This window comes from Drosophila takahashii, chromosome 3L (assembly GCF_030179915.1).
Source record: "Drosophila takahashii strain IR98-3 E-12201 chromosome 3L, DtakHiC1v2, whole genome shotgun sequence".
Taxonomy (NCBI): Eukaryota; Metazoa; Arthropoda; class Insecta; order Diptera; family Drosophilidae; genus Drosophila; species Drosophila takahashii.
The window spans coordinates 18,902,322-18,924,373 of NC_091680.1; the positions used below are offsets into that span (position 1 = coordinate 18,902,322).

Here is a 22,052-nt window from a genome sequence, read left to right on the forward strand (position 1 = left end):
AAAGTGCATAAAAACCAGTTAAATTGTTGATTAAAACTAGTAAAAATCTCAGTAGACCTTTTAAAATAAAAATCTCAAATAACCATTATTTAAGGTCCCTGGTAACAACTAATGTAATATATTATTTTAATAATATTTTATAGTCATCTACAACAACGATCATTCCACTCCGGTTTCCCACCTGAGCGACCTGCCCTTCTATGCCAACTTCAAGCTGCTACTGCCAATATGCTTTTCCTTACTGATGCTGCTGGCCCTGATTGGTGCCGCTCTATTCCTGAGAAAGCGAAGTACGTAGCTATTAAAATTTATTATTATAAAATATTTCATTATAATGGATTTTTCAGAACTGAGCAACCAGGCCCGTTTAGCCAGCTCCTCGATGTCGGAGTCTCCGTCGCTGGCCAACCTGCAGAACAAGCAGAATCGAGACCAACAGTACTTGGCCGTGCGATGCAATCCGGGCACCTCGGCACCACGCGGTTCTAACTCGAATGATTCGGGGAGTTTTGGCAAGGCCGAGGGCAACGAGTACATCGAGGACATCTGCCCCTATGCCACCTTTCAACTGAACAAGCAGACCTACAGCGAGAGCTCCTACAGCGGCAATGTGTACAGTGGTCCCTACCACTCGGTGCGCGGATCCTTTGTCTACCACGATGTCAAGCCGGAGAGCTATCACGTGAGTACAGTAAATATCGTTAATTAATATATAGGATTAGTTCCGTTTTTTTATATTTAATATTTTTTTAAATAAAATATATGTTAAGTTTGATTGACTTAAGAACCTTTTTTTTATACACACAAAAAAAAGCATGTTCCCGTAAAATCGATATGGCCATGTAAATTTCAGGTCATGCAAAACCCAGATCGTTTTTACATGAAATACCCTTTTCGACCAGATCAAATTTACCTGGCCTCATATCAAATTAAAATTGATCTTAAATAATGTAAAATCGATCTACCTTTCATATCGATTTTTTTTGGGTGTAGAGTTATAATTATAATAACCCATCTCGAAATGTAATCTAATCTCTAATCTACCGCTTGCAGTCTAAGGAGCCGGAATACACTAAAGTGCGTCGAAAAGTCGGCCGCCTCAGGGATCCCCATTCAGAGAGCCAAGGTAGCTATGACATGGTTCACCCTCCCCGCCATTTGTACCAATCCTTCTCCTGCTCCCCCTTAACCCAATAATCCCATGTAGCTGTAAGCCAAATTGAATCATCGTTTGTCACAGTCGCATCCCATCCAAACAATCCCCTAAGCCCTTGGTTTAACCCATCTTTTTCTCATTGCTCTCAACGTTCTTCTCCATCCACATTCGTACATCATCTCTCGATAAAACCAACAAACAACGTACAAATCCATCGAATCGAATACTAAACTTTTTAGAATCGGACAATCCAGGTTCAACAGATTCCGAAGTTAGGAAAATCCTAACGCTTCACATCCCAATTACAGAATATGACACACTCGGCTCCGAGTCCGACAATGATGTGTCTGCACGCGCTCTAAACTCGGCCAAATATCGTGCACAACGTGGTAAGTGGTCAGGGGAATCCCCTTTGAAACTCATTTAAAATCATAAAAATATTTTAAAAAATCACTTTTTAATATCAAGATAGTCTGATATATTTTTGAAGAAAATTTCATAATTATTTATTGCTCTTACAGATACCCAGGATGAGACTTCGTCCTCCTCGGAGACCACGCCCACTAGCATGACGCGGAAGTCGAAGCCGCCCTTCGCCGCCCGGAAGGCGGGAAAACCGGGGACGAGCGGCAAGCGACACGTGCGAAGTTCCAGTGGCTATTCGAGCCACAACGAAGAAACTACTTTTAGGTAAGTGATCGCGTGGATAGGCCGAGTGGTAATTGCCGCTACTGACGTAATCAGAACTCTGTACGTTTAGCATATCCAACTATCCACCAAACTATCAGGACCACATAAATCCACCAGCTCGTTTTTCGGATGCCAATGACAAGACGAAGACCCAGACGTCGCCACGAATGCGTGCCAATCAGAAACTACACCGGGAGGCTTTCCAGATAAATGTCTAGGCCCCCGCCAGACTTAATTTTAAACTTAATCTTAAACTGAATGTATAAAACGGAAATCGCGTGAAACGAAACTGTAAAATTTGTTGTAAATCCACCCAAAAACAAAGAAAATCGAATGGAAAATTCAGACAGAACTAACGAAAGGCATAAGATCTACAAACCATTGCAACTATTTACAACAGAGCGGACAAGAAACGACAGCTAGGCAAGGGAATCGAATCGAATATTACAGATTTTAAAGGGATCTTTGATTTTCAACGAACATCGGTTTTTGCGAACGAAAGGAATACAGCACGAGAAATAAACCATAAGACTTATTTACACACACTGATTATGCTTAGTTGAACTTGAAAAGCTGCATAAAGACCTTAAATAGGTTGAGGGAAGAGCGGAGGACGGATATAAATAAATTAATGTTATAGGTCCTAAATTAAGCATTTAATGTATGATAAATCCAAACCGAACTGCGGCAGGCCGCAGATGTGAAATGTCGGGCAAGAGCAGATAACTTATAGTACTATATGCGCATAACATATACTATAACTATAAACGAAACTAAGCGATATTTGAGAATTACCGAAATTCTTTGCATTTGTAGTGAATTATGGGCATTTCGTTGAACTGCATTGTTTGTTTCCATTGATCCAGTTTTGCATCAGTTTGTAAGTGTTTGCGACAAGAATACTTGAGTACTTGGATACTTGACAACTGTTAGCTAGTTACTTAAATGAATTAAATTAATTTACGGGGATACAATAACACGAATGCATTCAGATAGTTTATGAAACTGTTGTACATAGCTAAGCGTCATACAATTACATCTAAAATCGTATTATATATACCAGGAGCATAAGAACGTATTAAATGTTAGTGGAAGATATGTATTACCGAAAGCCAAACCAGCATGCATTTCCATAAGCCGAAACTAAGCGACCGCTCAAAACTAGACAACTACTGACCCGATTCAGACAGATATAGCCGAATATTTGCCAAATAGCATACACACCCGATACCGATACCAAAACCGATACAAAGACACAGCTCCTGTACCATATAGACACGCGTATATATCTAAAATAACTCTATTTTCCAATAGCTACAACGACAAACAACAACCAAGCAACCAATTACATGACAATATGACACAAGTACATACATATACAAAGCATTAACGAAGAAAAACCAAAGATTGTAAACGTAATTCCAGTCGTGGATTATTAACTTATAAAGTTGAATTTGAAAGAATTAATTAGAATCGAGAACACACTTGACAAGGCAACTTTTCAGACTGCACAACAAGAAAAAAAAAAACAAAAACAAAAGCAAATTGTAGGCATTTAAAAAACTTCAACTGCAGTACTCGGTTGTAAATTCGAAAAAAGGTGTTTTTGCACATTGCGATTAGGAAAACTACATAAACAAGTTGTAAAATTACACACGAAAATTCTTCTAAAACAGCACAGTTTATGTACATTGAAAATAGTTCGCGGAATCAATGAAAAACTTTAAATACATGACATGACATATGATAAAACCAAGCAAAGATCGCTCTTTTATTTGGAGATAACAGTAAGTCGTATTTATTTACACTTGACAGTTGAGTAAAACAGAGGTTGCTGGGCGGGAATATGGGATATACTCGTCACATACGTATGCGGATATATGTATAGTATAGATTCACACCGAAACGAAAGCTTTTCCTTAAACCTATGCATCCCTCACATCGTTCTTGCAATTGTTGCATTTAAAGCATTTTCATAGAGATATACATTACAGATAGACAGTTTCGGAACTAAGAGCTATACAATGATTGTGTTTCACTTACACATAACTTAAGGCTAGACAGGTTACATTATATCTTAGATGCTTTATCGCGGATACAAAAAGGGATTCTAACATTTCGTTTTCGTTCCGAACGGCCAAAGTCGTTCAACTCAATGTTAAGGGTGTATAAAATTGAAATAAGGAGTAGCAAAACGGATTTCATATAGTTGATAGATAGTTGAGGCCACAAACTGGAGGATTATTAAGGATAAAGTCCAAGCCTAGTACGTGAGACGATTCAGCATAGATTGGTTTTGATTGCGTTGCTGCTTATGGCAAATATCAGAACATGATGGGCTTGTCCTTGCACTGGTCTATTACGTAACCCGTGAAGCGCTTCAGAAACTTGGGATACTCGCGCTTGTACACGGCTCTCAAAGCGCTGGCTGGCGCCCAGCCTCCGGGATTAACTGGGGATTGGAAATCATATCGATTATTGAGATTCATTAGGATTAAGAACGGAATACTCACCGACGGAGCAGTAGGTTATCTTGCAGGTTAGATCGTTGCGATTCAGAGGCTGACCTTTCACATAGCCCTCGGGCAGATGCGTCTGGCAGGCCAGTATGACGGTCAGGAAGATCCGCACGCACTTGCCGTTCTTGGACTCCTGCTTGGCGTACTCCGTCGAGTTGTTGCACACTACCCACATGTCCCGGGCGCCTGGCTCCAAGTTATCCGTGATTTTGCGCATGTGGGACCAGAACTGTGCATCTCGCTGGCTCGCCGGCCATATTCGCTTGTGGGTTTGCAGAAAGAGCAGGGTATCCGCCGAGATTTTCTCCAGGATTGTGCAGTCCTCCAAGGTGGCTATGAAAATAGTGTGATTAATGTACAATCTTTTTAGTATACTTATATTAATTTTGAACTTAAGAGGCTCGTTTGTTTGATTGAGGTGAGTAAAACACAATGGAAAAAACTGCTAGAAAGCAGAACCTTTTTGCAGTTAATGGTTCCCACGTCTATAATTCAGTCATGATTATTAATAATTCGTTTAGATATGTAGCTATTCCCTTTCTGCGTAGCTTTCGAACCAAAAATAAAAGCAAAATCCATCCCAATTTAAACACTCACTTTCCCAGTCATTTCGGAACTCGGGCATGAAGAAGTAATGGCACATTTCCCTCGCCGTCACGCCCTGCACCGTGTGATAGGCCTTCAGGGGATCCATGACCAGCCCGTTGACCTCCTCCTCGCGTTTGTACATTTTAATCTCGCCCTCGTCGGCGAAGATTTGCCACCCATTGCCGTCCTGGCCAACGCCTTCGCGTGCGTAGTGCAGCTGCTCCTTGCACACGCGATCGATCTGCGGGATAAAATCCAATTAACGGATGGAAATTATGGGCCAGATTGGCAATTTCCGTTCCTACCTCGGGCCACAGGGCATGGCTGATGGCCTCGGCGCCCGTGCCGAACTCCTCGCGCGCCTCCTCGCCCTCGGCCACCGCCTCGTGGGGCACGTTGACCAGCGTCTGGGAGATCTGCGACTGCAGCTTCAGCTTGAAGCGCAGCTGCATGTCCTCCTCGATTTTGTCCAGGCCCGTTTCGACCGCATCGAAGAACTCATCCTCTGGCAATGTGGAATGTGGGCCTTCCTGTGTAAAATAAATGAAAGGGAAATTTCATTAGCATTTGCGCTTATAAACTAAGTCAAGTTTAGCCCAAAACATCTTCCAAGGTTCGGCCTAATTAATTTTAATGACGAAACCGCATTCAAACCAATTGGAAAGATATGGAACGTGCCTGGTATAAATTAATCGCCGACACTTGTGCGGCCAAATGGCCCAAGAAAATCCAATTTATGCTGTTGTTTTTTCGCCCGTTCCATTCCATTCCCTAACCAGTCGGCAGGCGGAGATTCTCGTAGTCGGCTGGCATGCGTAATTGGGCGAGCATAATGGACACAAAGGCGCATCATTGTGCCATGCATACGAAAGCAGAAGACCGCCAGACGGGGCTTGGTACTTGAATCGAATTAAGGCAGTGGAAACTCTTGGGGAAATTTTATTTCAAATTTTAAAAATCTTTTAATTTTTTAAAATTTTGTAGGAAATTCGTAACTTATTATACAAGCTTAGCGATCAGTATTTCCTATAAAAAAGAGAACAAAATAATTTCCATGCCGGCCAGTGCTCACTGTACACATTCTGACGTCTGCGGGTGGCGCGTGTATCCCCAGAACGGCAACCAGCGCAAAATAAATGCCTCAAATGGAATTTTTGCGGAATTGAATTTATATTTATTAATTAAAGCAGACATGTGCGCTGCCACAGGCGGTGAAATAAATACACCCCCGGCGGCGCGAAGTCGAGTGCATCACCATTTTGGCCAAGTGGCCCTGGATAATAATGGCCAGCGATGATGAAGTCATGAGCTATATGTACTTATTCCTGTGGCGTCTCTTAGTCTCCGCTTACCAGGCTCCTCCGCAAAACAGCCGAGTTCAACACACACACAAAAAAAAATTGTTTCCAACAGGCAAAAAAAGTTTTCCTCCTTAACAGCAGGTAAATAACAGTAACCGAACCGCGAGAGAGCCAAAGAGAGAGAGAAAGCAGGAAAGCGAGCAAACTAGTGTCCTGGCAAATCCTTCCGTCAAGCACAAGGACACAAAACAAACTGTTGCTGGTGGCCGAAACGCAACGGCACAATGGCCAGGACGAGAGGAGAAGAGAGAGAAAGCCAGAAAGAGAGAACCGGGAGAAAGCGGGTGGCTGAGAGTGAAAAGCGTAAAGCCCAGGAAAAGCTTTAATGAAAGGGATTTCTCGCATTTAAATAATAAATCAATGCGTGGGGTTTTAGTCACCGCACTTGGAAACTTACAAACATTCAACATTCAGGAGGGGGTGGCCTACAAATGAGGCCAATTTGGTTGGAAAAACCAACCGCCAGCATTTTATCCCTCTCATTTCGAGCAACATCAGCCACACTAAGAGAAACATTGCTTTCATCTAGGTTCCAATCATTGTAATCTTTTGAATTCGGAATTTATGAAATTATAATTATAATTTAAGCCTTTACAAGTCAACACGATAAGTCTCTAAAAATCTTTACCACATTGCTTTCTAAAAATAAACATAACACACTTTGTTGATATGTGAAATAATTTTTGTTTGTAAAGATAAGCTCTATACACTGGGTAAGATTATGGAAAAATTCTCATATGTTCAGTTCATAAACTGCTTATCAAAGTATATACAAATTTTTAAAACGTTCCACCCCAAAAAAATAACTAAGTAGTATTCCATTTATCCACACTCCCTATATTTAAATACATTATTTATGATTTTCTTCGGGTGTACCTTTATTTGCTTTACTTTGCCCTTCTGAAAACCGCCGGAGCGCCAAAGAAATCGCGCCGAGGGCATGACGTTGTTTATAAATTTTTAAATTTGTATATTTTTATATATTTGTGCGTGCGGCGATTTTAGATTTGCAACATGAGCTAGCACTTGGTATATATATATTTATAATAGCTCCTTCAATGCGATGCAAAGAATTTCACAATCTGCACACTCAATTAAAAGCCACGACAATATGAAAACGAAACAGTTTCGTTTTGAATTGTTTGCCTAGCGAATTTGTTTATGATTGGTACGTGTTGGCTACTCGATCACTGACCGCCGACTGACCAAGCCAGCTCATAAGCCATAAGCCTGACAGCTGTAAGCCAGGCTAAAAGAGAGAGCTCAAAAAATAGGTGGAATGCTAAATGCTCTTAACTGGAACTTACGCGTACAAAATTAAAAAATAATAACATTACTATTATAATAAAAATATAACGAAAAAATCCTTTTTTTAAACTAACTAAGAAGTTTTTAAAAATTATATAATAAACTGAATTAAAAAAATTATATTTCTAAACTAACTAAAAACTAACTTCAAAACTATTATAATAAGTTATTTCTAATCAATTATATTTTTTCAACTCCTCTAACAAGATACTTAAAATAAAATCTTATCAAATTTCATTTGTTCTACCAAAAAATGCTTTAAAAAATAAACGTTTCATATCTTATCAAATATACTCCTAGCAAGTGCATTCTGACCAACTGTTGGATCATTTGTCAACCTCAATGTCTGCAATATTGGCTCGAGGTAAATCTTCAGGCTGTCAATCTGGACTGAAGAAACCGCCTAGACGCCCACTCTTTCAGCTTGAGTAGTCGCCAGTGGTTGGAAGATACTCTGATTAGAGGATCAGTTACCTTTCCAACAATTATGGACGTGTGCTATTAAATTGTAATAGAATGAGCAAACAAAAATAAGGCGGAAATCAAACAGCTATAAAAAAAAGTACGTTGCATGACCTATTCGAGATAAGAACAGAACACAGTCATTTCGTGTCAGCCAAAAATTGGAACCAAATATTACCATTCCACGATTCAATTGGAACCGCTTAAATAATAATAGTCCAGCGTGTTCTACTTTCCTTACATTCGTATGATGAAATCTCTGACACAACGTCGAACCAGGCAGTTTATTTTAAGACGCAGACAAATCACACGCAAATCGTTTTTACGAATTTCGCGCCACTCTCTCGTTCGGCGATTGTTTGCTTTTTCAGTGGGAACGTGTTTGGCCCCGATTCGGGCAGCAATGACCGTGAATGCGATTACGCTTTTGCTTTTACGGGCTGTAAACTTGGACTCACCTCGAAATCTGGGCCAGGATACGATAGACGCTTCATTTTCTCGATTTCGTCCTTGAACTTTCTGCAAGAAATTAACCACAAGAATTGTTCTTTAGCTTTAACATTTTTTGAAAAGGTAAATTTGAAAAATTCATGTACAATATTGAATGGAATACACTTTTAAAAGATTTTTAAGAAATTTTGAAACATTTTTGGTAAGGTGAATAAAATGTATGATGAATAAATGCAAGAAAATCAGTCTAAATTTAAATGGAATACATTTTGTCTAGTTTTTTGGGAAATTTTGAATCATTTTTGGTGAGTGAATAAAAAAGGGTGTATTTATAATGAATAAATGCAACAAAATCAGTCTAAATGGCTTCTCCCCTTTGGAAATCTAGTCCGACTAGGTCAACCTACTTGCTCTGGTCCTCGGAACGGCGGCGCTTATCTATTTCACGCTCCAGTTTCCGTTTCCATGACTCATCGCTCTCGGCGATGATTTCCAGGCAATGCTGCAGGGTGGTGAGCACGCCCGAAGTGGTGGCCCGAAACGTGATGGATTCACCCTAGGAAAATCAAGTACTTAGCACATATGTATCAGCCAATAAGTGCCTTGAATTTACCTTGAAATCGATGGACTTGAGACCGTCGCCCAGGTCCAGGGGTTGGGCATTGTTTTTGTTCACCTCCGAGCAGGCATCAAAGTATCGCTGCAGCGTCTCGATCTGTCCGAACAGAATGTCCTTGAAGGTCTCCAGTTCCCCGACCTTTTCGCGCAGATTGCGCTGCGTCTTCTTCAGACTTCCGCCGCTGGTCAGCGAGATGGTGTTCGACTGCAGGCTCATGGTGCTGCCATGGCGCCGCAAGGAAGTGGTGTCCGTGCTGCCCGTGTCCTCCTTGTACAGCTGCAGCACCTCCACCCAGTGCATGCGATCCTCGCTGGTCTCTGCCCGCAGGCACCAGTTGTTCAGGTTGTTCACCACCACATCGAAGCGCAGTTCGTCCGACTCATGGGCCTGTCAATGAAAGATTAACAAATTAGTATCGTAATATTGCTCATATTAACACTACTTATCAAATGATTCTTATAGTTGAGTTACTTATTTGATGACAAACTTTGGAATGCACAAAGTAAAGCAAGATTGAATGGGAATTTCATGCGGAAATGTTGCTATATATCACACAATCCTCTTATTTAAAGGAAGTTAAATACATTTGACGAATAAGGCAACTAATTTTGTATGCTTGATTATAGCGGAACGCTAATCACTGCTAAACATCAAATACCTAATAGAAAAGAAAAACCCTATTACAAGATTGACCTTCAATTTATGTGTGTAAATGGAATAAACAGTCGAACCTCAAGAAATATAACTACTAACTGCTAGCAAAAGAGATTTATTAAAGGAGCTTCGAGCTAGAAAATCATTTATATTTTATGTTTAGTTATGAAAGTTCTACTGTAGTGTACTTTAATCAAATCTATAGTTTATGGTCGATTAAAGCGGTCATAAAACAAAAAGCGATTATTAGTTAAAACACTTGGAATTTAGATTAAGTTATATTTTTGAATGGGTTCACTCCTTCAAGTACAAATTGGAGGAAAAACCTTAGAATCACCAGAGTAAGCTCGAGTATTTTTGGATAGGATCAGTGCTTATAAAGTCAAGCGAATTAGAGAAATAAACGCTGCCCGTGAGTCACCATTGTTTATACGGGTTTTGCAGCCCGGACAATATAAATAGATAAGTACACACTCGAGGCGAAACACCCTCCTAGAAAAACACTAGAACAACACGCCCTCCTGTCAACAGAAGGCCAAAAAGCGGGGGTTTGTTCGTTCTCCACTTACATTGATGACTTCAATTTGGTCTATTTTGGTCGCCACAACGTTAATTGATTGCGCTGCATTGATTGCGTCGCTCGGAATCGGAATGGGAATGGGGAATGGGTATTGGCTTGGGAATGGAGACCTCGGGTCGTGGTTAATGTCTACCAAACACATGCGCACACACTCACGCCCATTACTTTTTTATTAGTCCAATTGAAGGCACTTGGTGGAGGAGCTCCTCCCTCCTCTGAACCACCTACCTTAATGGTGGCCTTGGTCAGGCTGATGGCTCCGCGGCACCCGAAATCCGACTCGGACTCGGATTTGTAGTAGGAGAGGGTGCCGTCCTTGAGGACAATGTAGCGCGGCTGCCAGCCGTAGATGTAGTTGGTCCACTTGCTGAGATAGCCCCGCAGCTCGATGCTGTTGTCCAGATACTCCTCCTCCTCGGAGACGTCGCTCTGCGACTGGGATCCCGCCGCCGCCTCGTTGCTCGAAGGCGGTGAAGCCGAGGACTCCCCAGCGTTTGTGTCCATCGTCTGCCAGCTGCGGAGTTCCACTGCCACTGCCAAGTTATCTGTACATACAGTATGGGGGTATCTTAATCAGCAGGTTGCCGCACAAGATTATAAATATATGGCCATTGCGCCACGTCCGCGCAGTGTAAACAACTACAATGTGCCGGCAGTTTGAAGGGGCCCATATCGTGATAATCCAATTCAATCAGCGCGAGCGAATCGCCTGACTCACAGCACCGCCTTTTCGGGGAAGTTTCCTCCGGGGCAGCAGGCGTTTACCCGCCCTCAGCACACTCACCGTTTGCTTATTGATTGCCCCAGCGATCCGCAAACATCTGTGCAACACGTAATGCGCGCTTTGTTTGTGCAGAGTTTGGTAAATAAACGAAAAGAACTCGCGACTCGCGACGCTGATGTTTTTTTTTTCGCTGCGAAAAAACCAAAACAAAGTAGAGGTGGTCGAGCAGCGATAACATCGATATCCATGGGCGGTCACACTAAAATTGAGGGTGGGTGTCTTGGATGCGCTAGCGTCGTCACCCACCTAATTGGATTTTTAAATCAAAAACGAAAATATCAAATTTTGTTTGTTTGAAATTTTAATAGAGCTTTTTAATTAGATTTATTTTACAATTACCGTGAAACTGTTTTATATTCGTCAAAAAACTTTAAAAAGTTCTGCGTTACCATTGGACTAACTTAAATTAAAGTTTACATTTTAAAATTATTTATAAGTTCAATGAACAAAGTTTATATAATTTTATTATAATTTTAATTTATTTTTTAAGAAAACACCTGAAACACATTTGTTATTCTGAATTTATTTACTATTTATTCGACAATGTTTTGGGGATGCGAAGGATTAACTTCACTTAGGTTGAAGGACTATGCCACAATTGCAATTATTTACAGACCACTAGGCAAACAGAGATACGAATCTAAGCAGTTAACAACGCCTACGACTAACCATAAATACAATGCGTAAATAAAATAAATAATAATAAATTAATTAGTACACGTTAATTACAAGCAAGTGACTTTGAGGGCGCGCTCAATTCAAACGTAATCCTAAGAACTAGACGAGGTCAACAATGGGAGTTTTGTATGGGGGAAGAGCTTCTACATATACACGTCGTTGTCCCGATCTCGAGTGGTCGGCAGCTGGATCACCTGCTCCTCGTGATACTCGCCCACGGGTCTGTCGGTGGGCTTGGTCCTTTTCGTCTTAGCCGCCGTCGCTGGCTTGCTGTACTTGCTGGCCAGGGCCTTGAAAATGCTCTTGGGACAGGCCTTGAAGTAGGGAAAACATTCCCCTGGTGCCTGCTTTCCCTCGCCCACTTCCTGGGCTTCGACGTAGTCGGGAACCAGGTCGGAAAATGGCGATTTGGTGACCCTAAAAATGCGAGAGATTATTATTAATTTAATATATTTTGTTATAGTGAATATATATTTGAATATATCACTTAATTTTTTATAGAAAAACGATGGAAAAATTAAAAATATTTAATCTTTCGTTTGGTTTTTCATCCTTTGCCACTTTTAAATATTTTCCACTTTGATTTGTTTAAAAAAGGAAAAGTAAAGTAAATATTAATAACATCATATCTAATATTTTCTACTTTGATTTAAATATTTTCCAATTCAATCAAATATTTTAATATGTTTTGTATCAAAAATTACATAATTATATTTAATTAAAAAATTTGCAGATCCTCATTGTAATTTGTCCATGGTTTTTTTTATTTTTTATGGTTTAATTTACTTACGTTAGAAACAACTTTGTCATTTCCCCAAAGACGCCGAACTTCTCCAGACTTCTTGAGTGCATCTCGCAGATGGTCCGCAGCAGACAGGCCTTGCCATCCATGCCGAAGGTGGACAGGAAGTCCTCCACCACGCCGTAGAGCAGAACCCTTTCGCCGCCGTGGAAAATGTGCTGCAATCCGCTGGGCAGTTCAGGGAACTTGGGACCCTCCTCGTGCACCCTGAACGGCTGATCCTCGTCGCTCCTGCTCCGCTGCTCGCTAAGATCCCGCTTCCGGCGCTGGACATGCAGATACCTGGCCACATATTCACCCACCATGTGACCCGCCTCGTGGCCAAAGGAGCGGGCAAAAAGCGGCGGCAGATCCCCCAGAGGATTTTGGTTGTCCGTCAGTCCCAGCTTGTCAAAGTCAACTGTGTGTATGCAAAGTTAATTGATTAATCGTTTTTAAAACAGACTAGCTGACTACTCACTGGTCACGGGAAAGCTGATGGTCAGGTTGGAGAAGAAGCCCTCGGGCGGATGCCGCACCAGGGGCATGGCAATGGTCGGCACAAAAGTCAGCGAAGTGCCCGGCGGCAGGGCCAATCTTCCGTCGTCCGTGATCCAGATGAGTCGCTTCTTTCGTATGTGCGGCGTATCGGGGGAGTCGGCTTCATAATCCGATCCCGCCTGGGCCTCCGCATCCGCCAGCTGTGCGGCCACCTCCAAATCCTGGCCAGCATCCGCCTGTCGATTGAGTGCCAATGCAGTTGGACATAAGCTGACAAGTGGCAGTAGCAGTAGGAGGAGCAGGTGGCCGTGGCGCCTCAACGAGTTCTCCAACTCCATCGTGGGCTGAAGTGATATTGATGAGTGCTGGGATGGTAATTCTTTTTATTAAAAGAGTGGATTAACAGCTTGTTAGTATGTATATATATCCAATTCGCAAATCATCACTTAGCAGCTTTAAAAGATAAAATCAACATAACTCTCGAAAATCACTTCCTTTTTAATAATAAGTGGATTCTATGGCTCGGAAAAAACAGGTTGTTCACCTATCAAAAATAAACTGTCATAATAACGAATTTATGATGATAACAGTGTTTAGATTCGATAAATTGATCGATCATTATATGGATTCTATTCCTATTTGAATGATTTTAATAGAAGAATGGCTTTATTTGCTTCTACCACCAATTTGATTACTCCTCCAGTGATCACTACATTAAAAATAGACAGTCAAAATAACGATTATATGATGATAACAGTAATTAGAATCGATAAATTGATTGATCATTGTTTGAACGTCTTTACTTGTTTGCTCTTTTCTACCACTAATTTGTTTACTCCTCCAGTTTTCACCTCAAACAAAAGACTTAGGCAACGAACTCGACTAGACGCGCGGACTTGCATTCCAATTTCAACTAGCCAGAAATTGAGTTGGCAAAAGACTGGCCTAATGGCCATCATTATACAACAGTTGTATAACAGCAATTGTGCTGCACACATGGCACTCACTCATTCACTGGACCACTGCCCACCCCGTTCTGCATTCTCAACCAGAGTTTCTTTCCCCCTGAAGCATCCCCCTGATTTTCATCTCTTCAACTGGTTTCTTTTTTTGCGCAGAGCTCTATGTCTTAGCACATGTCGATTTTTTGGGAAAGCTTTTCCTTGGCATTGTTCCAGCTGCACTGGCTTAAACCGTTAGCCTCTTGGCAGCTTGAATTCTGATTACGACTTGTAGAAATAAATTCCCATCCATCGCAGTTGCAAGGAGAATTGGCAATATGCGTGTGTATTCAGTGAAAGCATGTTAACAAATTGATTTATAATTCTAAACGAAACCAGTCGTAGATTTCACCCCGAAAATAATCGAAATGGAGCAAGACGCACTTTTACCGCACCACCAGTAACCAATAAATGATGCAACTGAGCGGAGAACTTGCCACTTGCCACAGCCGGTTCAGTTTGGTTTGGTTTCATATATCTACTAGATAGATGGAGTGCTGGCGATCCGTTAGCGATCCGGGGCGATCATTAGAGCCCCAGCCAGATGCGGCGGCACTTTCCCAAAGGCTGCAATTTGATGGCGATGGCCAACTGGGAGGTGCAGGTTCCCCTGCTATCTAGACCAAGGCATTCCAGCCTACTCCACACACACACTCCTCCCCAAAACTCAGCGACTCAATTGCCCAAAGGTTTGGCGGAGTTTCTCCCAATTTGACAGCGTTACAACGAAATTAACAAGATATTCAGCGCGACGGTGGGCGTGGAAAGATCTTTACTCTATGGGATATTCTGGTGTTTTAAAATGTGTCTATCTAGATAATAATAAGTTAAGTTATAGGATGGTTCTTGAGGAAAATAATTTAAATGGATTGAGATCTATTGAAAATAGTATTCTAACTTTCTTTCAATTAATAATTTTGTTTATATAATTTATTAATTTGTTTTTTTATTTTTATTTATCTTTTATTTATTTTTTATAATGATATATATTTATTTTAGTTTATAATTTCATTTATTTATTTTTCCCCTCTTTCCGAATCTCTTAACCAAAGGTTTAACCGAGTTTCTCCGCTATGACAGCGGTACAAGGAAATTAGGCCTAATCAAACTCGGTGTCAAGTCGTCACATTGGGCAGACAGGCGTACAGCCGGTGGGCGTGGCCAGTGCATAAAGCCAAAAATGCAGATGAGATTAATTGCAGCTCAGTGATAGACGTGAAATCGAAATGGGGTCGCTATCTAGGCTGGACAGGGAGGAGAACTGGGCAAGTGCGTTGAGGAAGCGCCACAACTGGCCCGTCCACTATCCCCACTCCACCCTGCTCCACTCCTGGCCAAAACCAATCCAATCCACATCAGTTGACAGCGACGCCTTGGCGGCGACTCTCGCTTATGGCCATGAATGGTGGCCAAACACATGTTGGCCAAGGATCACTTTGATTTCTATGCGGGAAACTAAGTCGACACTTAAATGCCTTTCAGGCGAAATAAAATAACAACTGTGGTCTGAATTTGGGTGAAATTTTTAAATGCTCATGAATAATTACGGGGTTTTACAACGATTTTTACACAACAAAATAATAAAATAAGTTCACTAGTAATTAAAATAAAATGTATATATATTTTACATTAAATTGTATTTTTATTTTTATTATAATTATTATTCAGCAGTTAACGACCTACTTTTTGAGCAAGTTCAATAAGGTCTCCTTATGTAGACCTGCCCAGTTCACTGAGTTCACTCAAACGCACATGATATAACTTTAAAGGTAAGTGCATTAAATGCCAAATATATGTTTACATATTTTGGGCATTAGATTTACAACTTTCGGTAGCCAGTTTCATGTGTCAGGGGAATTACCCTTTTGGCAAAAAAAACATTGTCTAGCAAACAAACAACAAACACGCAACAAATGTCAGTTGGGAATGTGAGAGAAGTGATTCGAGAAGGAGACGGAGATGCAGACAGAGAAATACAACAGAAAAAAAGAGACAGTGCCGGAGACAGAGAAAAGTCTCGACAACTTATGGCGAATTAGTGCAGCTGAGCTTTAATTGGCGCCTGCTAAGTATGGACGCATCCTCGTATCCACGTCCGTCTGTCAGAATCCCGAGAGTTTTGCTTTTACGGCGACATAAAGAAATTTACTTAATTTTTGCAGTGAAACCGAAAACTGGGTCAGCAGGTGAGTTCGAATGATAATTTTGATTATTTCATACCCGATCGCAGGCAAATTGACACACGCCGTTAAAAAAAAGGTTCGTTGCTTAAGTCTTTTGTTTTACGCGGGCACGTTGCACCCGCACTGCGAGAGAAATGGTGCTGAATAATTAATCAGAAGTGCGGCAAACAAAACAATTTACTTCGATGGAGGAAAGTGCAAGTGTCCACCGGATTTCAATTCGAATTGGATTCGAATGTGGATGTTCGTGCCTCGCATAAGTGAAGAAATCAATCAAAATAAGCGGGGGTAGAAAGTTGACAAGCGATAACGCCGGATGCATGGCAATTAGGTAATTGGGTTTTCTGCTTTTTTATTTCTTATTTTTGACACAGTTTTCGGAAGTAGTCTGCAGCTTACATAATCTTTTTTGGCTGGATAAAATCCTCAGCCCAAACTGGTTGGTCTTCCTGTGTCCTAATTTCCGCTGGGAAATTCTCCTTCCTCTTTATTTTCCTCCAAGTTCAAAGCTGGAGATCAAGCGTATGGTTTTTCTTTCAGCACGTTTTTCACTTTTCAAACTCCGCTCGACTTGACGGTCCTTTGGTCTGAAGGAAAAGCGCTTGTCGAGCTGCTCAATTGATTTTATATCTCGGCTTAACGACTTCTTTTTTTTCGGGACAACCGACAACCGCGCGCGCAAACGTTTGAAATTCAACTAAAGCGGCCAGCGGTCGAGGCGAGCGATAAAAAGCCACGACGAACGGGCCAAACTACAATGCAAAAGTGAGGCCGAGAATTCAGGAGGAGGGGGGCTCCCAGGCAGAAGCTACCCGCCAGCCAAAACGGCAAACCAGTCAGCCAGGCCTGCTAAAAAAATTCATTTGATCTGGTCTTCGTGTTTTCGAGGAGCGCTGTGTGAAGTTGCCAATTCGCTGTTTGATTTCCTTTTGCCAACGAGGAAGATCTTTCAGCTGCGGGGGAGTGGAAAATATACAAGGGAGGAAGCTGTTCTCTTCAGCTGAGAGCATTTTCCAGCATTCCTGTGAGTCATCGTCATCGCGAGGGCTTTCCTGCCTCGAATCTAGGTTGCGGTTTGGGCTTCTAAGGCGGCCAATTAATTTCACTTCGCCGCTGCACACTGCAAAAACTTTCAAACGGTGGTACTAAAACTCAAATAAATTTAGAATTCCTAAATTTGATTTTCTATGGGCTTTGGTGGCCAGTTTGGTGAATAGTTTATTTGCGAGCTAAACTGGAGTTCATGTTTGGTTAATATTTCTCTAAAGCTACTCACACATGCACTCAATAAATATTAACTTCTTGCTTATTTTTACTGGTTTTTATTCGACTCATTCAAAAGGGTTTAACTTGTCAAAACTTTAAACATCTCACATGTGTAACAAAATTATAATTTAAAATTTTCCTTTGAGTTAGCTAGAAATATTTGTAGTAAATAGTAATAAGATTACATTTAAAGATATTTTTGAAGGAGTCGAATTAACAATTAAAATATAATAAAGAAAAGGAAATTACGTTTTGAGGGAATGAATATTCAAAACCCGTCTTCAAAAAGCACTAATATTTATTTTCAGAGAGCGTCAAACATTTTAGAACATGATGTTACGTTAGGAGTAGTGAATAAAGTGATAATAATGAATGGTAAATGAACATCAGACATTCGACCGGTGATAGCCACTATTAAAGACCTGGTTTTTTCCCGTGTGGACGACGTCCATCAGCATGGGGCTAATCGTGGGACAAGTTCTCGCCTAGACTTTGGCCCCCAGATCGTCTTATTAAACTTTCCATGCGAAATGCAAAATGCGAAATGGATGCGACAGTGCGTGTGCGCAGGCGCATCTGGCATGCGGTTTCCAATTCGGTTGGCAATCGATGGTTGGCCAGGCCAGGCTATTTGCATTCGGATTCGGTGAGATACTTACGTAGAACATGTTTCTCGGCCGCTTCCGCTGCGGTTTGAAAGTGAGTCTCGTTTCGCTGTCTAGAGATAGAAGTTGATTAGTGGGTCAAGGTCTCTATTCGGCAGAGATTTCCATTTCCACGGGGGAAAACTTGAGGAATTCCTCGGAAGACACACCATAAATTTTAACAATACCATAAAGCGAACTCTTTAGCGTCAAATGGCGCCATCATCAAGGTACGTGGTGAAAATTTATTCGAGTCCCATGCGTTATCAGAAAGCCTGACCTACGTGATCGCCGCTTTAATCGGGCCGTGTACCCCGATTCACATGGATTTGCGCACAGGAGGGCTTTCCATTTGCGAGTCATTTAAATAAGTTGTCAACATATTTACTGCTTGGTTGCGTAATGGTTAAATCCACGCAAATAGATTTCCATTTCCAAATGACCAGTGCGAGCTGGCATGTCGGTATTGGAAAATCGTGTAAATTGGTTTAGTCCAAAACTTTTAAATTAGTAAAAGAGAAAACAATGAAAATCCAGCCCATAAAAATTAAGGTTTTCCCATCAATTGGCCTAAACATTTTTTTATAACATTTTTTGTGTACGAAGGTATTTTTTATTTTGTTTACTCCTTTGAATACAAATGCAATACTGAATTTCCGTAAATTGATAAGGTTTTCGGTGTGAATATCTGAACGTCTAAGTACGGGAAAACCTACGAAATACAAAAAAAAAACATACATTTTAAAACTACGCTGCATAAAAAGTGAACCAAATTAAGAAGGTTCTTCAGGATCCTATGATGAAATTAAGTTGATCATTTAAACTCGTTATTTATTTTGAAGTTTAACTGTCGATATTAACAAGAGATGGGAAGAACTAACGGTTTTCGATATCATATTTCTACAGTAAATATCGATATATGAGTTCAGTAAATTTTTACTTTTGACCATCGAATTTATAAAATTTATAAAATTTAAAATATTTTAAATTAATTTGAAAATAAATAAATTAAGGCAAACTTTCTGTTAAAATATATATTTAAATAAATCGCCTTTATATCGATGGGTCCAACTATCGATTGCCACCAGCTGATATTGCGTATCAATTAAATTAGTTGTACCTCGCTTTGTTGTCATTTCATTGGAAAATCAGGCGACCAGTTAACGGCCAGAACGGCGGCCAAGAGATGACCGCCCGCAATCCCCAGACGCTGATGGCACTGCCCAACGAGGAGCACTTCGACTTCCTGTTCAAGATCGTCCTCATTGGCGACTGCGGGACGGGGAAGACCTGCATAGTGGACAGGTTCAAGACGGGCAACTACATAGAGCGACATGGGAACACCATTGGCGTGGACTTTTCCATGAAGACCATCGCGGTGGAGGGCAAGCAAATAAAGGTTCGAGAGGGGATTACCTAAGATCCTTTTCCTGCTAACTCAAATCCTGTGCTTTTCTCCTCCTTTCAGCTGCAAATCTGGGACACTGCTGGTCAGGAGAGATTTCGCACCATTACGCAGAGCTATTATCGCTCGGCCAACGGGGTCTTAATTGGTGAGTCCAGTATCTTTCGGTTTCGCGGCCTACGCCCATCCATTTGTCATGCCAAATAAGTTCCACTGATAGCAGGCGAATGCTTTTAAATAATTGATTTGAATAGCGTAACGCCTTATCAGTGGGGAATTTGTTTACCCAGTGTTACAAGCATTGTTTCCCCCTACAGTTTACGACATCACCAAGCGGTCTTCCTTCTCCAACCTGCAAAAGTGGATCGAGGAGGTGCGCAGGTACACGGCTTCCAATGTCCTCATCATCCTGGTGGGCAACAAGTGCGATCTGGAGGAGCAGCGCGAGGTGGACTTCGAGGAGGCGCGCCAGATGTGTCAATATATACCTGAGATCCTGTTCGTGATGGAGACCTCCGCGAAGGAGAACATGAACGTGGAGGACGCCTTTCGCTGCCTGGCCAATGAACTTAAAGTACTGGATTGCTCCCCTAAATTTAACTAAATTAATAATGGTTTTTCCCTTAAAAACAGCGCCAACACGATGCCAACAATGTGGAGGAGGTGCCCGAGAACACCATCACCTTGGGCCAGGGAAAGCCTTTGAAGAGCTGCAGCAGCTCCTGCAATCTCACCTAGATTTTCTTCTTATTTTTTTGCTTTTACTTTTGTGATCAAATTGTTCTTGTGGCTATATTTTGTAGTTTGCTAATGTTTTAACCTTATCCTAGACACTAACTTTTACACAAGCATGTATTTATTTTAGACGATAGAGTACAAACAATCTCACACATCAGAATCAGCGAATCGAGCCAACAATGTCAATTACAAGGCAATGCTCAGAGAGGCAAATACGTCCACATCTCTATTTGTAATTTGTAATTTGTATTTGATATGCGATGCGCTATGCGACAGTGTCGAAATAAACTCGTTTATTTTGTAATTTTATTGGAAGTATCGTAGTTAATTGGCTTAGCTCCTAGACATTATCCATATACACGTAGATTTAAATCATTGAGGGCGACGGATGTCCCGTTCAGACGTAATTTACACTAAATAAAATTGGCTTGGCAACAACTTTTTTTTATCAAACAATTTGGAAACGACGCTTCAAAAATTGTTTGTATATCAAAATTGGTTTACTTTCTCTAGACAGCTAGGGGTTTAATGATTAATTTTAGCTAGTACGTAGCGGCGGGTCATTTGTTCTTGATGCGCTGAACGATCCACTCGAGTCCTTGGTAGAGTCCCTCGCCGGTGAGCGCGCAGCAGGCCTGGATGTGCCACTGGTGCTTCTTGATGGAGGTGAGGTCCAGTTGCCGCGATATCTCCGCTGCCGACATGGAGCCCTTCAGATCCTGCTTATTGGCATAGACCAGCAGGCTAGCCTTGCTGAGATCCTCGTGCTGCAGCATCCGATAGAGCTCCTCCCGCGTCACAGCCAACCTTTCCCGATCCGTTGAGTCTATGACCATGATGACAAGCTCTGTGTTCGTGTAGTAGGTGCTCCAGGCGGCGCGCAGGCTCTGCTGACCGCCCAAATCCCAGACCAGGAAGTGAATGTTCCGCCAGACGACCTCCTCCACATTCGAACCGATCGTGGGACTCGTGTGGACGACCTCGTTCATGAGGAACTGGTACAGGATGGTCGTCTTGCCCGCGTTGTCCAGGCCCACCATCACCAGCTTGTGCTCCTCGTTGCCAAACATCCGCCACAGCCGCGATAATAGTAGTCCCATCTTGTATATTTAATTGTTGATTATGCTGCAGCTGCTGCTGTGTGGTTGTTGTTGTTACTCCCGATAAGTGATTTGATTTCGGGGCGATGACGGCGATTGCCTCACACACAGGTTATCGGCTGTGCGTGTGTGTATGCGTGTGGGAGTAAGTGAACGTGAGGCTTTGTTGTTGTTCCCCCAGGGGAAGGCGAAGGCCATACGGTAAATTATTCACTGATTTAACTATTCACTTCACACACTCACACACACACCCTAATTACTGTTGTTGTCTTCGCCAAGTGGGTTTCTTTTTCTATTTGGGGGTTTGGCTGGCTGGCTTCCTGGTGGTTTTCCCTTGGCTGGTTTCCTTTTGGCCGTCGCTACGACTGGCGCGTCTTCGTTTTCGCGTCGCAATGGGCTGAGAACAGCCGTTTTGGTTAATTTAATTAACGCAGTTTTAATTAAAAAAGTAAACAGTAAAAGTGATTAATTAACATCACTCGGAATCGATAGACTTGCGCTGCTATCGATACCAAAAGGCAGTGTGACCGTAAAACTCTTGGTGTTGCACAGCGTTGATTATTAGTCGTAAATTTAATTTATTT

The 22,052-nt window shown here is 41.6% G+C and overlaps 5 protein-coding genes across 7 annotated transcripts in view; 2 read left to right on the plus strand and 3 right to left on the minus strand.

The window, feature by feature from the left end:
* Window positions 1–2,067, plus strand: part of Dscam4 (Down syndrome cell adhesion molecule 4) — a 45,875-nt gene extending 43,808 nt beyond the window's left edge. The window contains exons 27-32 of the mRNA XM_070215677.1: window positions 144–290; window positions 348–682; window positions 1,054–1,126; window positions 1,396–1,545; window positions 1,678–1,846; window positions 1,917–2,067. Coding sequence (XP_070071778.1) covers window positions 144–290; window positions 348–682; window positions 1,054–1,126; window positions 1,396–1,545; window positions 1,678–1,846; window positions 1,917–2,064 — 1,022 coding nt within the window. The 3' untranslated portion in view covers window positions 2,065–2,067. The remainder of the gene's footprint in view (window positions 1–143; window positions 291–347; window positions 683–1,053; window positions 1,127–1,395; window positions 1,546–1,677; window positions 1,847–1,916) is intronic.
* Window positions 2,068–3,574: 1,507 nt separating this feature from the next.
* Window positions 3,575–11,300, minus strand: cert (ceramide transfer protein). Its single transcript, XM_070215033.1, has 9 exons — window positions 11,172–11,300; window positions 10,616–10,932; window positions 9,148–9,540; window positions 8,942–9,090; window positions 8,543–8,603; window positions 5,259–5,483; window positions 4,963–5,194; window positions 4,360–4,698; window positions 3,575–4,298 (listed from the first exon to the last, which is right to left on the minus strand). The coding sequence occupies exons 2-9, from the start codon at window positions 10,889–10,891 to the stop codon at window positions 4,171–4,173; spliced, it is 1,803 nt and encodes a 600-aa protein (XP_070071134.1). The 5' UTR covers window positions 10,892–10,932; window positions 11,172–11,300; the 3' UTR covers window positions 3,575–4,170.
* Window positions 11,301–11,648: 348 nt separating this feature from the next.
* Window positions 11,649–17,020, minus strand: LOC108067352 (uncharacterized). Of its 3 annotated transcripts, none has more exons than XM_017156327.3 (4): window positions 16,715–17,020; window positions 13,112–13,475; window positions 12,640–13,051; window positions 11,649–12,266 (listed from the first exon to the last, which is right to left on the minus strand). In XM_017156327.3, exons 2-4 carry the CDS (start codon window positions 13,467–13,469, stop codon window positions 11,993–11,995), a joined length of 1,044 nt encoding a protein of 347 aa, XP_017011816.2. In that variant the 5' UTR covers window positions 13,470–13,475; window positions 16,715–17,020; the 3' UTR covers window positions 11,649–11,992. The 3 variants fall into 3 exon arrangements, with proteins under 3 accessions (XP_017011816.2, XP_017011815.2, XP_017011814.2); XM_017156326.3 differs by having other exon boundaries at window positions 13,112–13,496; XM_017156325.3 differs by having other exon boundaries at window positions 13,112–13,510.
* Window positions 17,021–19,359: 2,339 nt separating this feature from the next.
* Window positions 19,360–20,677, plus strand: Rab19 (RAS oncogene family member Rab19). The gene is made up of 4 exons (XM_070214960.1): window positions 19,360–19,624; window positions 19,694–19,778; window positions 19,948–20,204; window positions 20,264–20,677. The coding sequence occupies exons 1-4, from the start codon at window positions 19,412–19,414 to the stop codon at window positions 20,366–20,368; spliced, it is 660 nt and encodes a 219-aa protein (XP_070071061.1). The 5' UTR covers window positions 19,360–19,411; the 3' UTR covers window positions 20,369–20,677.
* On the minus strand, window positions 20,658–21,977 carry Arl5 (ADP-ribosylation factor-like 5). The gene has a single exon (XM_017156425.3). It carries the CDS (start codon window positions 21,466–21,468, stop codon window positions 20,929–20,931), a length of 540 nt encoding a protein of 179 aa, XP_017011914.1. The 5' UTR covers window positions 21,469–21,977; the 3' UTR covers window positions 20,658–20,928.
* Between the last annotated feature and the right edge of the window lie 75 nt (window positions 21,978–22,052).

Coding starts and splice junctions, on each gene's coding strand:
- LOC108067352 (XM_017156327.3), bottom strand. CDS start 13,469: ATGGAGTTGGAGAACTCGTTGAGGCGCCACGGCCACCTGCTCCTCCTA. Junction 13,052..13,111: donor CATCAGCTTTCCCGTGACCA/GTGAGTAGTCAG, acceptor GCATACACACAG/TTGACTTTGACAAGCTGGGA. Junction 12,267..12,639: donor ATGACAAAGTTGTTTCTAAC/GTAAGTAAATTA, acceptor TCGCATTTTTAG/GGTCACCAAATCGCCATTTT.
- cert (XM_070215033.1), bottom strand. CDS start 10,891: ATGGACACAAACGCTGGGGAGTCCTCGGCTTCACCGCCTTCGAGCAAC. Junction 9,541..10,615: donor TGACCAAGGCCACCATTAAG/GTAGGTGGTTCA, acceptor TTTCATTGACAG/GCCCATGAGTCGGACGAACT. Junction 5,484..8,542: donor ATCCTGGCCCAGATTTCGAG/GTGAGTCCAAGT, acceptor TATTTTACACAG/GAAGGCCCACATTCCACATT.
- Arl5 (XM_017156425.3), bottom strand. CDS start 21,468: ATGGGACTACTATTATCGCGGCTGTGGCGGATGTTTGGCAACGAGGAG.
- Rab19 (XM_070214960.1), top strand. CDS start 19,412: ATGACCGCCCGCAATCCCCAGACGCTGATGGCACTGCCCAACGAGGAG. Junction 19,779..19,947: donor GGCCAACGGGGTCTTAATTG/GTGAGTCCAGTA, acceptor TTCCCCCTACAG/TTTACGACATCACCAAGCGG. Junction 20,205..20,263: donor GCCTGGCCAATGAACTTAAA/GTACTGGATTGC, acceptor CCTTAAAAACAG/CGCCAACACGATGCCAACAA.